Here is a 13984-nt window from a genome sequence, read left to right on the forward strand (position 1 = left end):
AAAGAAAACTTCTTACTGATAACATTGCTGTTTGTTTATTTTTCAGGAAATACACTGGAATGCAAGATGTGTGTGTAGGCTGCAGGAGAAATGACATTTCATATCACTTTCATGCTTGTAATATTTTTATAGTACATGCAGACAGAAATGCCTTTGTACTGTAAGTCTTGCAGATAGATTGAAAGTGATATACTACATGTACACAAAAACAATGTACCACAAAGCTGTAAAGTGCAATAATGTAAAACTTAGATCTGACGTTTTCTTTATAGTTCAAAAATCTATTTGTATATGCATTTAGAAAAATATTAATTTGACTTTTTTATTCATAACTAGGTAAGGCCCGTTATGCACAATAGTCTCTGTTACTAAAGCAGTTCCATTGTTGTTGCTATTAGCATTACCCTGATCACATCACCATCTGATTTCAAAAAAGCAATTTTTTCCTTCATCAGGTAAAAGATGATCAGAGAGACTGTGCTTTAGGAATGCTGAATATTCCCCTTTACCGCATATTACAAGCCACAGATATGACCCTGGATCAGAAGTTCCATCTTGAACATTCAGGATCCAGCAGTTTTATAAAGATGAAAATTGTGCTACGAGTAAGTTTCCTTTTTGTTATACTTAATCTACATAGCTCAGTGTCAGTAGTCTGTGACAGTAACAAACTGATTTCAGATCTATCCTGTAATGGTTTTATATTTCTGTCTTACCAAGTAACATTTTCTTTGCTAAGTATCGCTGATTTATTTATACTGTAGCTGTGTAGGCATGCTGCATATAAAGATAATTAACAGTCTTAAATAATTTCTAAAGTAAATTCACATTTTTTCGAGAATCCATGAAATCTGTTGAATGTAAAGCTGATAGATACCATGAGTTTGTCCCTTTATGAAATCCTATAAATCTGGAGAAGTATTTGCCTAATGAGTAAAGTCAAACCTTTCAAAGTTAAGTCTACTTGTGAAAGTGTATACAGCAAGACATTACCTTTGGCTGTGTTTTGCAGGGGTTTTATCTGCCCAGTTTTAGAAAAGTACACTATAATTTTGAGTTGCTTAGAAAAAAATAATCTTACATATGGCCAAGAAATGTATTAAAATATACGCTCACAGGTTTGTTAGCAGTTCAGTATATACCATTTAGTTGTCCACATCAATCTTGAACTGTTCCCAAACTCCTGTCACAGCTGATTGTTCCCATTAAATTGTTTGAAATTTTTTATAATTACATATACCTTTGCTTTGTAAAATTGTCTTGCTTGTTTACATTCTTACTGTAGACCTGTCACATCTTAGGTTCTCAATACTTTAGTGGGTATAGACTAATAAGGAGACAGTCCTCATGAATGATCAAAATTAGGTCTGAACTACAGCTGTACAACAGCAAATATTCAAAGTAAACACTGTTATTTAGATCTGCACATAGTGCATTTAAACGAAGTTACTTTGCTTCATTCCCAGTGCAACATACATACATACACTTACTATTTAGTAAGACTAGGACAGACGCTTACAGACATTACATGCATAAAAATGTGCCATTTAGGGTATTGCAAAGTAAATATTGCACAAACTTGAATTTTCACATTTCAGATATTTACTGAGAAGTTTTAATCTCCGACTGTAAGATTTAGCTGCAGTGCCTTGTTTGGATTTACTGAATTGTCTTCATATTTGTGCAATCGCATTTAATAATATTTTATGGAACCTAAAATGAAATTATTTCTTATGTGCATGCAGCTCAACTAGTTACTAAATACCAATAATAAACTTTTGTCCTGTTTTAGGGTTTGTAAAAAACAAGAAGCTTTTTTCTCCTTTTGCCATGCCTACCGACAAGCCACCCCTCCCCATCAGACTCGAGCTCATTCCTACACCAGTGGTGAAGACCACCAGATGATCCAGGGCAAGAGCTGTCTGGAGGACCATCATATAGCAGACATAAGGATGTTTGTGCCCTTGGCAGCATCCCAGCATTAAGGGCATTATTTGTAACCAGTTGATCTGATGTTAATCTTCACCTAATTCTTGGCAGTGGGTTCGGTTCCAGACCTTGCCGACTCGGCCGTATCTTTTAGCTCATGCATTCCAAACTCTTGAGCCAGGCACTACTCATAATACTCCTCACAGAGATTACCCCAGATCTTGTTTGCCACTTCGCAGACCAGACATGTTTGTTCCATCTCTCAAGCTTTAGCAGTTAATTTTAAGTGTTTTTCAAATTTTTCTTTTTCAATTTTCTAACTTTCTTAGTGATTCTTCCTCTTTCTCCATTTACTGTTTTCTTGGTATGTCTACCCGCTCCTCCTCCTTTCTAATTAATTTCCATCTTCCTTCCTTTTACCATTGGTAATCTATCTTTTACCATCATTGGTAAATCTGCTTTACTTTTATAACGATAAGGTATCTCTTAATACCATAGCTGGTGTTATTTTCTTTTTCCTCTTTCTTCTTTGCCTTTTATTCTTAAAAAAAAAAAAAAAAGTCTGTCTTTTCTTTCCTTCATCACCGTTTATGGCAAACCAAAAAGAATCTCCCTCAAAACCTTCCAAGGACACCTTCAAGAGGTGTAGAAAGTGTGAGGGTAAAATGCCCAATTCTGACGGGCACACTCTCTCTCTCTCTACTGTCTTGGCAGGATTTACCTGCAAGACAACTGTGCGATTTGTCACAGGTTTTCTACCTGAACGTTGACAGAGAGAAGAAATAAGTTAATATTGAAAGGGCTTCTAAAAACTCCTTTTTATGAGGCCATATGTGGTTCCAAGGAGAAAACTGGTACTGCAGAGTCTTCTTCATCTCATGGATATGTTCTTTGGAACCCACCAAGAAAATTTCAAGAACTTCCTTGGTACCAAAGAGTTCATTGACACCGGAGGACCTGTCTACACCGACTAAATTGGCTTTGGAGCTAATAGTCTCTACATTGGTACCAACAGATCAGCCGGTACCTAAGCTACTGTGGCTGCCTGTTCTCTCGAGAACTTCCTATTCTCCTTCTTTGGACCCTTTCAGAGATACCCCATTTGTGGAAGTGAGACCACCCAGATCTCCCTCCACTGCATCGGTGAGGTCTACTAAAGAGTCTGTCAGAAGCTGATATTATGAGATTAGTGGATCAGCTACTTGTGGCAAGAGGATTACCTTCGATTCCAAGCCAAACCAGAGTCGAAACTGTCCATCCTAGGATCCCTTCATACCTTCCTCCTGTGACTCCAGATGAGCCTTTGGTCCCGACCCTCCCTGTTGTCACTGACATGGTTCCGATACCCTTTTTGTCTTCAGTTCCGGGAACTGTCTTGAGTATCTTCGAGCCTTTGGCACCAGAGACCTCCTGGAGTTAAGACTCTCTGGTCGGGTCCAAGATGCAATAGTACCTTTTCAGTTCCTTTGGAGCCGTCTATGCCTCTCGGTGCCTCGGCCCTTGTAGTGTTGACCCAGGCTCCTCTTCCGGAGGTGGCCTCCTTGGTGCAGGGTGTGATCCTGGTTCCAAAGGAGTCTATTTCAGTTCTGGGCTCCCATCCCTCTACGGGGGGGGGGGGGGGCTGCCTTCCAGATTATGGAGAAGGCATTATCTGTTTGGGGATTCTCAGTCCTTGCCTGGACATATCACTTCTTCCTCTCGACCTGAGCTACCATTAGTCTCACTCCCTGGACAGAGGGCACAAAAGTCCCAGGTGACTCCCACTTTAGGGGTCTCCTCTTCAGAAACTTCCCCAGAGCATCCCCCGAAGGAAGCCCCTGGGAAGAGGAGGTGCAAGAGGAAGCACCTGGACTCCCCGGAAGAGTCTTACACTGAAGATACTGACTTCGATGAAGGGGAAGGTTCCCCCAGGTCACCGCCTGATGATGATTCCTTCGGGAACAGCCTGGAAATCCTGAAGCAGGGGGGTGGCTGGTCATCCACCCAGCCTTCATCGGAGGAATCAGTATACCTGGAGGCTTTTCATGCCCAACCCTCCACTTCATGGATCTCTCCACTTGCTGATGTTCTTATCAGACCGATTGCCCAGCGGACGTGGAAGTTGCCCAACTCCGTAGAGCCAATCCCCAAGAGACCTGACTGGGTCTTATCAGCACCAAAGGAAGAACCACATTGGTCTAAGGGAATTCCTATTGAAGCCATGGTGGTGGTAGCTGCCACCAAGAGAGAACTCACTGGAGAGAGTCCTACTATCCATTCTCCTAACAAGGAGTCTAGGATGTTGGATAGATTTGGGAAGCATGTTTATGCTTCAACAACCTTCCCTCTGAGGTCCTTGAATTATATGGCACACTTTACCAGATTACAGAGAGATTTGATTAAAGAACTTTCAAATACTCTGTCCAGAGCAGTGGCTGAAGGGGTCCGTGATAGTTTCCTCTCAGCTTGCAACCCTAGAGGCTATCTCCAACTCGTCCATGAGGCTTATAGTGTATGCAGCCGAAGGGACGACCAGGGCAGCAAGTTCAGGCATAGCCATTAGAAGGTACTCCTGGAAGTGCTTGTCCAACTTTGTGGAGCCATTTAAAAAATATTCCTCAATGCTCCTTTTGACAGATCCACCCTTTTTGGCCCAGAGGTTGAAGACACTGTAGTCAAAAGTGAGCAAGATGGTAAGACCCTATCAGCCATAGGCATACATTTCTCCACCCCTCAGAGGTGCTATTCAAGGAACTAAAGGAGTGGGAGACTATGGTTTAGAAAATCCAAAGGGCCTTTCCAAGACACACAATGTAAAAATTAGAGACTGCATCACATGCATTTATTACTCTCAAGGACTTCAACTTCCCAAAACAGTTCAAGCCCACTCAACAAGAGCTGTGTTGACATCAGGAGTTTTTCATGCCAGTGCTTCTGTAGATGACATCTCTGCAGCAGCCACATGGTCTTCTCATACCTTCATCACTCATTGCAAATTGGACCAGGTTTTGAAGAGCCGAGCATCCTTTGGCTCTATGGTGCTTAGGATATTCTTCCATGAGGATCACTGGCCTCAAACAGATGCCCTATGCAGCTCGACTGAAGAAACTCCAGCTGTACTGTGTTGCATACCGCCTACTCAGAGGTGATCTCTGTCTGACATACAAGGCCATGTCCAACCCATAATTGACGGACATGCCCCACCTAAAGAAAACCTCATTCCCTCGAACCACACACTCTAGGGATCTAAACCTCACCACAGCAATAAATAGGACATGCTGGAGGGATAGATTCCTGTCCCAGAGACTTCCCATGCTTTGGAACAAGATTCCAATCTACATTAGGCAGAGCTCCTCACTAACACTCAAGAGAAACCTTGACGAGTGGATGGGAAACAGAAAGATGTTCATCGTGTTACCCTGCTGCAGTCATCACACTTGGGTTATCCTGTCGTCAGGCGGTCCCGCAGTCGGCCAGAATTCCAAAGTCTTGGTCCGGCGTCGGTTGCTGTTACTGCTTCCCTGATGTCAGTGCGCCAGGGGTGTATATAATGCATCCGACGCCAGTTTCTCCAGTCTTTCTTGCTGTGTGGTGCCCGAAGCAGAGGCAGTTCGCAAGTGCCGGTCGGCCAACTCCTGAGATTTTCGAAGTCGAATTTCAGATCCGAAGTCTTCAATAAAGCTAAGTACCCCGTTGGGGAAACTTTTCTTGCCTCAGACCGATGTCAGAAAAAGTTAACAATTGTATTTCTTGTGGGAAGCAAATACCTCATAAGGATTTTCATTCTTACTGCATACCTTGCCTAGGCCCAGACCACGACGTCACTAGTTGTCGTTTTTGTGCTAGGTTTAATAAGCGTACTATAAAAAGACGCTTTGATTTCGCACGACACTACTTCAGTAGAAAATGTAACTACACTATGCCGTCGGAGCAACTGACTCCCAGCGTGCACAAAAAAATGCAAGGATAAGGACAGGCAGCCTAGACCCAAGCCAGACTCCGAGGCCTCGGCTGGTCCGGTCTCCAGTTCACTGGTCTTCAGTGAGGCTTCGACGCAGCCCCTGACTACCGCAGATCTGGAACCCGAGACCGCTTTGGAACTTTTGTCAGAAAGTACCAGACCGACGCAGCTATTTTGTTTAGCCCCTACCGACGACACTGCTGAAAAAGATGTCGGTGCTGCAGAAACACCTTCGGTTTCTGAAGGCGTCTTCAGACCGACGACACTCACCATAAAAACATATCCTAAGACGAAGACTCCTATTAAACCTAAAAAGACTGCACTTCAGTCCCCTGTTCAAGGCCCCATGCCTAAGAAACAGATGCTGAAATGGCTGAAGATTTGATCTCTTTAATCAGGGGTTCCCAACCCCCTCCCGACAAAAGGCCTAGACAAGAGGAAGATTATGCATCCTCTGAACAAGTGTCTATTTCCTCAGGCTCCTCTGAGGACCAAGATTACTCCTTCTCCCCTTATGAAGATTCTGATGCTGAGGATTCCATTCCCTCAGCTTCTCCCCCTGAAGACTACTCCTTTGGGGAAACTTTACACACTATGAGGGAACATTTTCACTGGGAAGGTCAGGACTACTCTGACTCAAAGAAAAGGCTCAGAGAGTTTCTTTTACTCCCCCAGCACAGACCACTTGCCATCCCCCCAGTTTTAGACATTGTGGATGATGTTTACTTAGAATCCAGTTTGAACCCAGATTCTCTGCCTCCTGCTCCGGCCAAACCTGACAGATACTATAGAGTGCCTGATTCCCACAAATTTCTGTACAAAAGTCCTGTTGCTGATCCAGAGACCATCTCCCAGGGTCCCAAAGGGGCTAAGGCTTCTATGGCAAAAAATCCTGTACCCTCTGAAAGGGACTCCAGAGCACTAGACAGGTGGGGGAAAAAGGTTTACACCTCAGCCACTTTAGCTATGAGGGCACTAAATTGCCAGTTTCACATGCTAAAATATCAGCAATTTCTAATGTCTCAGTTAAAACAAAAAATGAGCACACTCCCTCAACAGTCTGAATTGAAAGAAATGCAGGATCTGTTCCATGCAACTGAACAGGTGGGCAAACATTCTTTACAATGTGGGTTTGATTCTTTGGATGCTTCCTGCAGAGCAGCTGTCACTGGGTCTGTTATACATAGGCATGCTTGGTTAAAGGAACAAACTCTGCCTGATCATGTTAAAGCAAAGCTTCTAGATGCTCCCTACAGCAGGATGTTCTTTTTGGAGTTAAAGCAGAAGAAGTCTTAAAGAAAATGGAGGATAAGGCAAAATCTATGCAGACAGTCAAAGATTTCATACAGGTACAGCCCCCTCACTTCAGCAGAAATTGGCCAACAAAAAATTGGTCCTTTCCAGCTAATGACAGGCCACAGAGGGGTAAATACAGACTTCCAAGAGGCAGAGGACAACCACAAACCCAGTACAAACCTCGACAATGGGGCACTGCAGCACAGAAGGGAGGAGAAGACAGGTCCCAAACTACCAGAAGCCAAACTCAATGACTTGCACCTCATCTGGCCGAGCAACACTCTCTTGGCAGCCCCCTTGGGAGGAAAACTCGCACTTTTTTCAGACAACTGGCACATTGTCACAAAGGACAAATGGGTCCTAGACATAATTTCATGAGGATACAGATTCCATTTTCACACCTTGCCAATGAAAAGAGGTATGCCAAACCTGCCACAAAATCAATGGGCAGAGGCACAAAGACAAATTACAGCTGTCATGGACATGAGAGCCATTCAACTTGTACCTACTCGAGAGCAAGGCCAAGGATTTTACTCAAGACTCTTTCTAGTTCCCAGAAAGGACAATGCCTGGAGATCAATTCTGGACCTTTCAATTCTAAACACCTTCTTACAAGTACCCAAATTCAAGATGCTAACACTACAGCAGCTTCTTCCCATGTTGGGCAAGAAAGCATGGCTAGTAACGTTGGACCTCAAGGAGGCATACCTGCATGTTCCTATCAGACAAAGTTGCAGAAGATACCTCCGTTTCATTGCAGGTTCAACCCATTACCAATTCTCTGCACTGCCGTTTGGCTTATCTACTGCACCCAGGGTCTTCACAAAATGCCTGGCACCAGTAATTGCATACTGCAGACAAAGAGGAATTCAAATATACCCATACCTGGACGACTGCCTCATCCAAGCAGAAAGCAAGGACATCCTCTTACAACATCTGGCTTTTGTAAAATGTCTTCTAAGTTGCCTGGGGTACACAGTAAACGAAAAGAAATCAAAACTAGTACCCACACAAAATATGACATTCCTGGGTGCCAGCTTGAATACAATGGCCCAGAAGGCTTATCTGACACCAGACAAACAACTATAGCTGACTCAATATTTAAAAACAGTGGCAACAAAGACCCAACTACCTGCAAGAAAAATTCTGCAGGCCTTGGGCTTCATGGCATCTTGCATACTACTAATACCATTTGCAAAGCTACATATGAGGAAATTACAGTGGTACCTAAAAAGCGTATGGTCTCAACACAGCCACAGCTTGGACACAATGATATCTCTCATTCCCTGCCTACAACAGGAGTTTCTATGGTGGTCACTGACATGTCACCTCAACAAGGGTCAGCCTTTCACCTTGCCTCCAGCCAGGCAAACTATGACAACAGATGCATCGGACTACGCCTGGGGGGCACACATGGCAGGACAGTGCATTCAAGACATTTGGACTGCAGATCAAAGGAATCTGCACATCAATCAAAAAGAGATGCTAGCTGTACAGAATGCTCTGACAGCCTTCAAGAATCTATTACATCCAGGACAACTTACAATAAGGACGGACAACACCACAGTAATGTGGTACATAAACAAACAAGGGGGTACACACTCCTACCCTCTATGCAAGCAAGCAATGACCTTGTGGAACACAGCTCTGTCTTACCAAGTTCACTTACAAGCTCAATTCCTGCCAGGACAAAAGAACACATTGGCAGACGACCTCAGCAGAAACATCATGGATCCCCACGAGTGGAAACTGGATCCACAAGTATTTGCAATGATAACTCAAAAATGGGGCCTTCCAGATAGACCTGTTTGCCAGTCCTCAAAACTATCAACTAACAACATTTTGTACAAGGACACTTCACCATCAAGCTTGGAAAGTAGATGCACTCTCATTCAGCTGGAAAAACCTGACAGTATATGCCTTCCCTCCATTGCCTCTCCTCACAAAGGTGCTTCTGAAAGTCAGAAAGGAGAGACCACGACTGATACTCATAGCCCCAGACTGGCCACGCCAGCACTGGTACCCACTATTGAGGAATATGGCCCAGGGCCCACCTTGGATTTTACCACAAACTGCCCATTTGCTCACACAGCAAAACAATCAGATTCTTCACAGTCAGCTAAAAACCTTAAATCTGGCTGCATGGAAAATCACCTAAACATCCAGCCAGCTCCTCTTTCCCAAGCAGTTATGGATGTTATTCTGGAAGCTAGGAGGCCCAGCACCAGGAAGGCCTATTCGGACAAATGGAAAAGGTTTTGTGCTTGGAACCAAACTAAAGGCCATAACACACTTCAGCCTCACCTGCCTCAGATTCTACAGTATTTAACTGAGATGTTGCACAAAGGACTTTCTTTTTCTTCCATTAAAATCCATGCATCAGCTATTTCAGCCCACTACAACATGGAACCACCCTTATTTTCGCATCCACTTCTAAGGCAGTTCCTCAGAGGGGCAAAAAACATTAGGCCCCCCAGGAGAGCACCTACACCAACATGGGACCTCAATTTTGTTCTGGAAAAAATTACGCTACCTCCCATTGAACCAGCTTTCTCTGCAGATCTACAGTTCCTATCATGGAAGACTGCCCTGCTGCTAGCAATATCCTCAGCTAGAAGAGTCTCAGAGCTACAGGCACTAATGGCAGTGGAACCTTTCCTCATTTTACATCAAGACAGAGTTTCTCTACGAACTAATCCTTCCTTCATGCCTAAGGTGGTTTTCAGTGTGTCTTTAAATCAAACCATTCACTTACCCACCTTCTTCCCAAACCCACAGAACAAAGGAGAAAGACTCCTGCATTCCTTGGACATTCACAGGCAACTTCTCTACTACTTGGATAAAACTAAGGCTTTCAGAAAATCTGACCAGCTCTTTGTATCCTATGCTACAGCTTCACAAGGGAAGGCTATATCAAAACAAACCATTTCCAAATGGATAGGACATTGCATTCATTTTTGCTATACCCATTATGGAAAACCAGTTCCTGCTACCATTAGGCCCCACTCTACCAGGGCAACAGCTACATCTACAGCCTTCCTCAGGGGGGTACCAACCAAGGAGATTTTGGAAGCTGCAACTTGGAGTTCAGTACACACCTTTACCAAACACTATCACTTACCACTTTACTCTAAGACTAGGGCTGGCTTCGCCACTGCAGTTCTGCAGGGCCTTTTAGCCTCCTCTAACCCTCTATAACTCCTCCACCCATCCATAGCTTTGGGATTCTACCCAAGTGTGATGACTGCAGCAGGGTAACACGATGAACATAGTACAGTTTTGTACCTACCATAAATGTAGATGTTCGAGTGTACACCCTGCTGCAGTCCAGGTTACCCTCCCTCCATCCCCTCTGATCTAACTGGCTAAATCTCTACAATACCTTCCTGATGTATTTGCTTATAGCTGGAGGGATTTTGTGTTTGTGCAAAAATTACTTAATTTGGTTCTAATTGCTGACCACCTTTTTGGGGGCACCTAGCATCTGGGGCAAGAAAAACTGAAGAAAATGGCGTCGGATGCATTATATATACCCCTGGCGCACTGACGTCAGGGAAGCAGTGACAGCAACTGACGCCGGACCAAGACTTTGGAATTCCGGCCGACTGCGGGACCGCCTGACGACAGGATAACCCAAGTGTGATGACTGCAGCAGGGTGTACACTTGAACATCTACATTTATGGTAGGTACAAAACTGTACTTTTACCCCGAGGATCACTTCAGTGGCTCTGCTGGACAGAGGCACAGGGAACTAATCTAACGGGGTGGCAAAAGCCAACACATTCTGGCTAGAATCTACCTAGTACCTACCTATGAACCTATGAGACCTCCCAAGGCGAATGTAGCTGGGGATTCTGTCCCACTTTCAAGGATTAGGTGAAGATTAACAACCTCAGATAAAGTTATGTCTTACCATAACATTCCATCTGTGTTCATCTTCACCAGTCCTTGACATCCACACCCATCTTCCCCCTTCCTAAGCCTCTTAGTAGAACTCTCTAGTCCTGAAATAGTTTTTCATTAAGGATTCATATATGGCCTCGTCTCTATATTATCTGTCCTTAACCATTCTATTTTCTGCCATGTACTGTCATCTGGCAAGCTCAATCTGAGGTAATCTCTGTGAGGAGCATTATGGGTAGTGCCTGGCTCAAGAGTTTGGAAAGCCCGAGCTGAAAGATACAGCCGAGTCGGTTCCAAGGTTCGGAACTGAACCCACTATCAAGGATTGCTGAAGATGAACAACACAGATGGAACGTTATGGTAAGACCTAACTTTTTTTTCCATGGTAATGACTTGATCATTTGTATTACCACCAGGGACTGTCTATGCTCCTCCATCTACATATACATTGATAAGAACTACCATCACTGTCTTCAATGGCTACACCTATGCCCGTCTCAGGCTAGCTGCCTTACATTATAATGCATATCCATTCACCAGCCAAGGTTCCTGGAGTAGCAGTGTGTGCTGGTCAGAAATCACTATCACTCCATGATGGATACTCACATCCTTCCTGCATGCAGTCATGCTCTCTAGCTGTTAGCAAAATCAGGCTACCTAAGCTAGTCAGAGCTTTATCTGTGTTATAGCCCCAGCACAAGTATCTTGAATATTATTTTTAATATTTATATGAGAGAGTTTTCTACCATCATGTCCAAAACATACATGTTTAGACTTTTAGACCCTCAAGTAGTGCATGAGCTTTGCTAATACCAAGTGGCTGGGGATATGCATTTTTTTTAATTTCCTTGTCATGTTGCTTACAGAAAACTTTGATTAAAATATGTGAGAATCACCCAAATTTTTCAAAATGAAAAAGGGTAACTTCATGATCTGATGATGTCCTTTTCATTCTTCCTCACGAGTGGATCTAGGATCAGATCCTTGGTTCCGACTCTGCCACATCTACGAGACTTCTGAACCTAAACTCGAGCTCTTTCTGCCCATAATGCTCTGTTCCATCCCCAACTCCTCAGATCATTTGCTGCCATCAAGATAGGGCAAACAATCCAGTACTCTAGCTGTAAGAAAGTTCTTTTTGTGATATTTTATGTTCTTTTGGATATAGCTATTTTCTTGGTTACCGGTGATATTATAACTACTTTCTTTCCTCTCTCCAGTTTTTGCTGGCGCTAGGGTCTTTTCTTTCTTGTCATTTCTCTTTATATTTTCTAGTACCATTCTTGGAACTTTGGCCTGTTAAAGGTTGCTATAATTCCTTTTATAGTTAGAGATATGTCTTTTTCTTTAATAAAGTAAAGTAGAGTTGTGTTTTTTACTATAACTTTCCGTTTCTAGTATAACCTTTTTATATGGTTTCCTTTTTTGGCTGATAAATCCCTTTTCCTCTTCAAGGTTTATTACTACCTTTCCTTGTTCAAGAGGTCCGAAAAGCTAGAACAACCTACGGGTTTCAAAAAGTGCACTTCTTGTGGGCATAAGATCCCCAATTCTGATGCCCACAAGAAGTACGTTTATTGTCTTGGAGCTCTCCTCCTTGACTCATTTTGCGCTATTTGCACAACATTTAATCCTAGGGCTCTCTCAGCAAAAGTAAATTCATCTTAAAGGGATTCTACCAGCTGCAACTGGGGCTCACCCCCCCAAGGCGTCGTAGCCTGCGTCAGAGTCTAAGAAAAGGACCATTCTGAGATCTCTGAGCGCTTCCTCGGACCCCACAGAAAAGTTAAAGAAGACTTTGATCAAACATCTTTTGATTTGAAGACCTTCATCCAACTCTTGGATCCTTAACACTCTTTGGATCTGACTGGTTCAGTCCATGCTGTCAGCTGTCCTGCTTCATCCACCTCCCTCTCAGATCCTAAACCCATAGATCCGACCAGCAGAGGTCGCATGCCTGAATTTGTGCTGTAGCCAGTTTCTCCAGCCCTGCTTTTGCAGTTATTTGAGATGCCAAGAAGGCATTCAAGGCCCTGTCCACTGCTTCGCCCAGATCTTCTAGGAGTTTGACAGAGGTGTAGACATGGACAGGATGATAGGTAGATTTCCCAGGGCTCAAATCCAGATGGGGGTCCTTTCAGCTCCATCATCTCTTGGATCCATGATTGCTCCTGCCCAACAATTCATTCTCCTTCTGTGATCCGACCTGCAATTTTGGAGTCTCGGGTCCTGACATGTTCAACATCAGATCCAAGGAACCTCCTTCCATGACTTCAGTGCCTCTGATCAGCCCTGATTTGATTCCTTCAGATCAGAGTGGATCTCGGATCTGAGGGGTCAGAGCCAGCTCCTACTTTGTTGGATCCATCCCTTCCCTTCAGTGTCTTGGTTCTGGACAGCTTGGGTCTGATTCTGTCTGGAGGGCCCAGATCTGGGGTTGGCCCCAACCTCCTTTCTTCAGTGGCTTCAGCTCTGAGGAAGAGGGGAGAGATTTCCCCGGGTCTGTCAGCCTTTTCTGGTATTGGAAAGGGCTTTCTCTTTGCATAGAGAACCATCATTTCTGCTCCTGAGGGTCAGACAGTTCCAGTTGGCCTTCACACACGTTCCCCAGAAGGATTTCCTTCCTGTTTTGACACATCACCTGAACATCCCACAGAAGAGGCACCACGGAAGAGAACATGTAAGAGAAGGCTTATAGACTCCCCTAGGTTGTCCCTCACAGAAGACACTGATTTTGGTGAAGGAGAAGAATCCCCCTGATCACAACCTGATGATACCTCCTTTGGAGACCTTCTGGAAATCCTAAAACAAGGGTAGCTGGTCTTCCCAATCTCTTTGTCCTTAGGAATCAGTGTTCCTGGAAGCTTTTGGGGTTGGCCCATCTATGTCTTGGGTGATCCCGTCCTGTGAATGAA

At 44.0% G+C, this 13984-nt stretch overlaps 1 protein-coding gene across 1 annotated transcript in view; it reads left to right on the plus strand.

Annotated features, from left to right (window-relative positions):
• Nucleotides 1-13984, plus strand: part of LOC122804000 (extended synaptotagmin-3-like) — a 1677117-nt gene that overhangs the window by 1209327 nt on the left and 453806 nt on the right. The window contains exon 14 of the mRNA XM_044073681.1: nucleotides 456-605. Within this exon, the coding sequence (XP_043929616.1) occupies nucleotides 456-605 (150 nt within the window). The remainder of the gene's footprint in view (nucleotides 1-455; nucleotides 606-13984) is intronic.

This window comes from Protopterus annectens, chromosome 6.part0 (assembly GCF_019279795.1).
Source record: "Protopterus annectens isolate FY-2018-M chromosome 6.part0, PAN1.0, whole genome shotgun sequence".
NCBI classification, from domain to species: Eukaryota; Metazoa; Chordata; order Ceratodontiformes; family Protopteridae; genus Protopterus; species Protopterus annectens.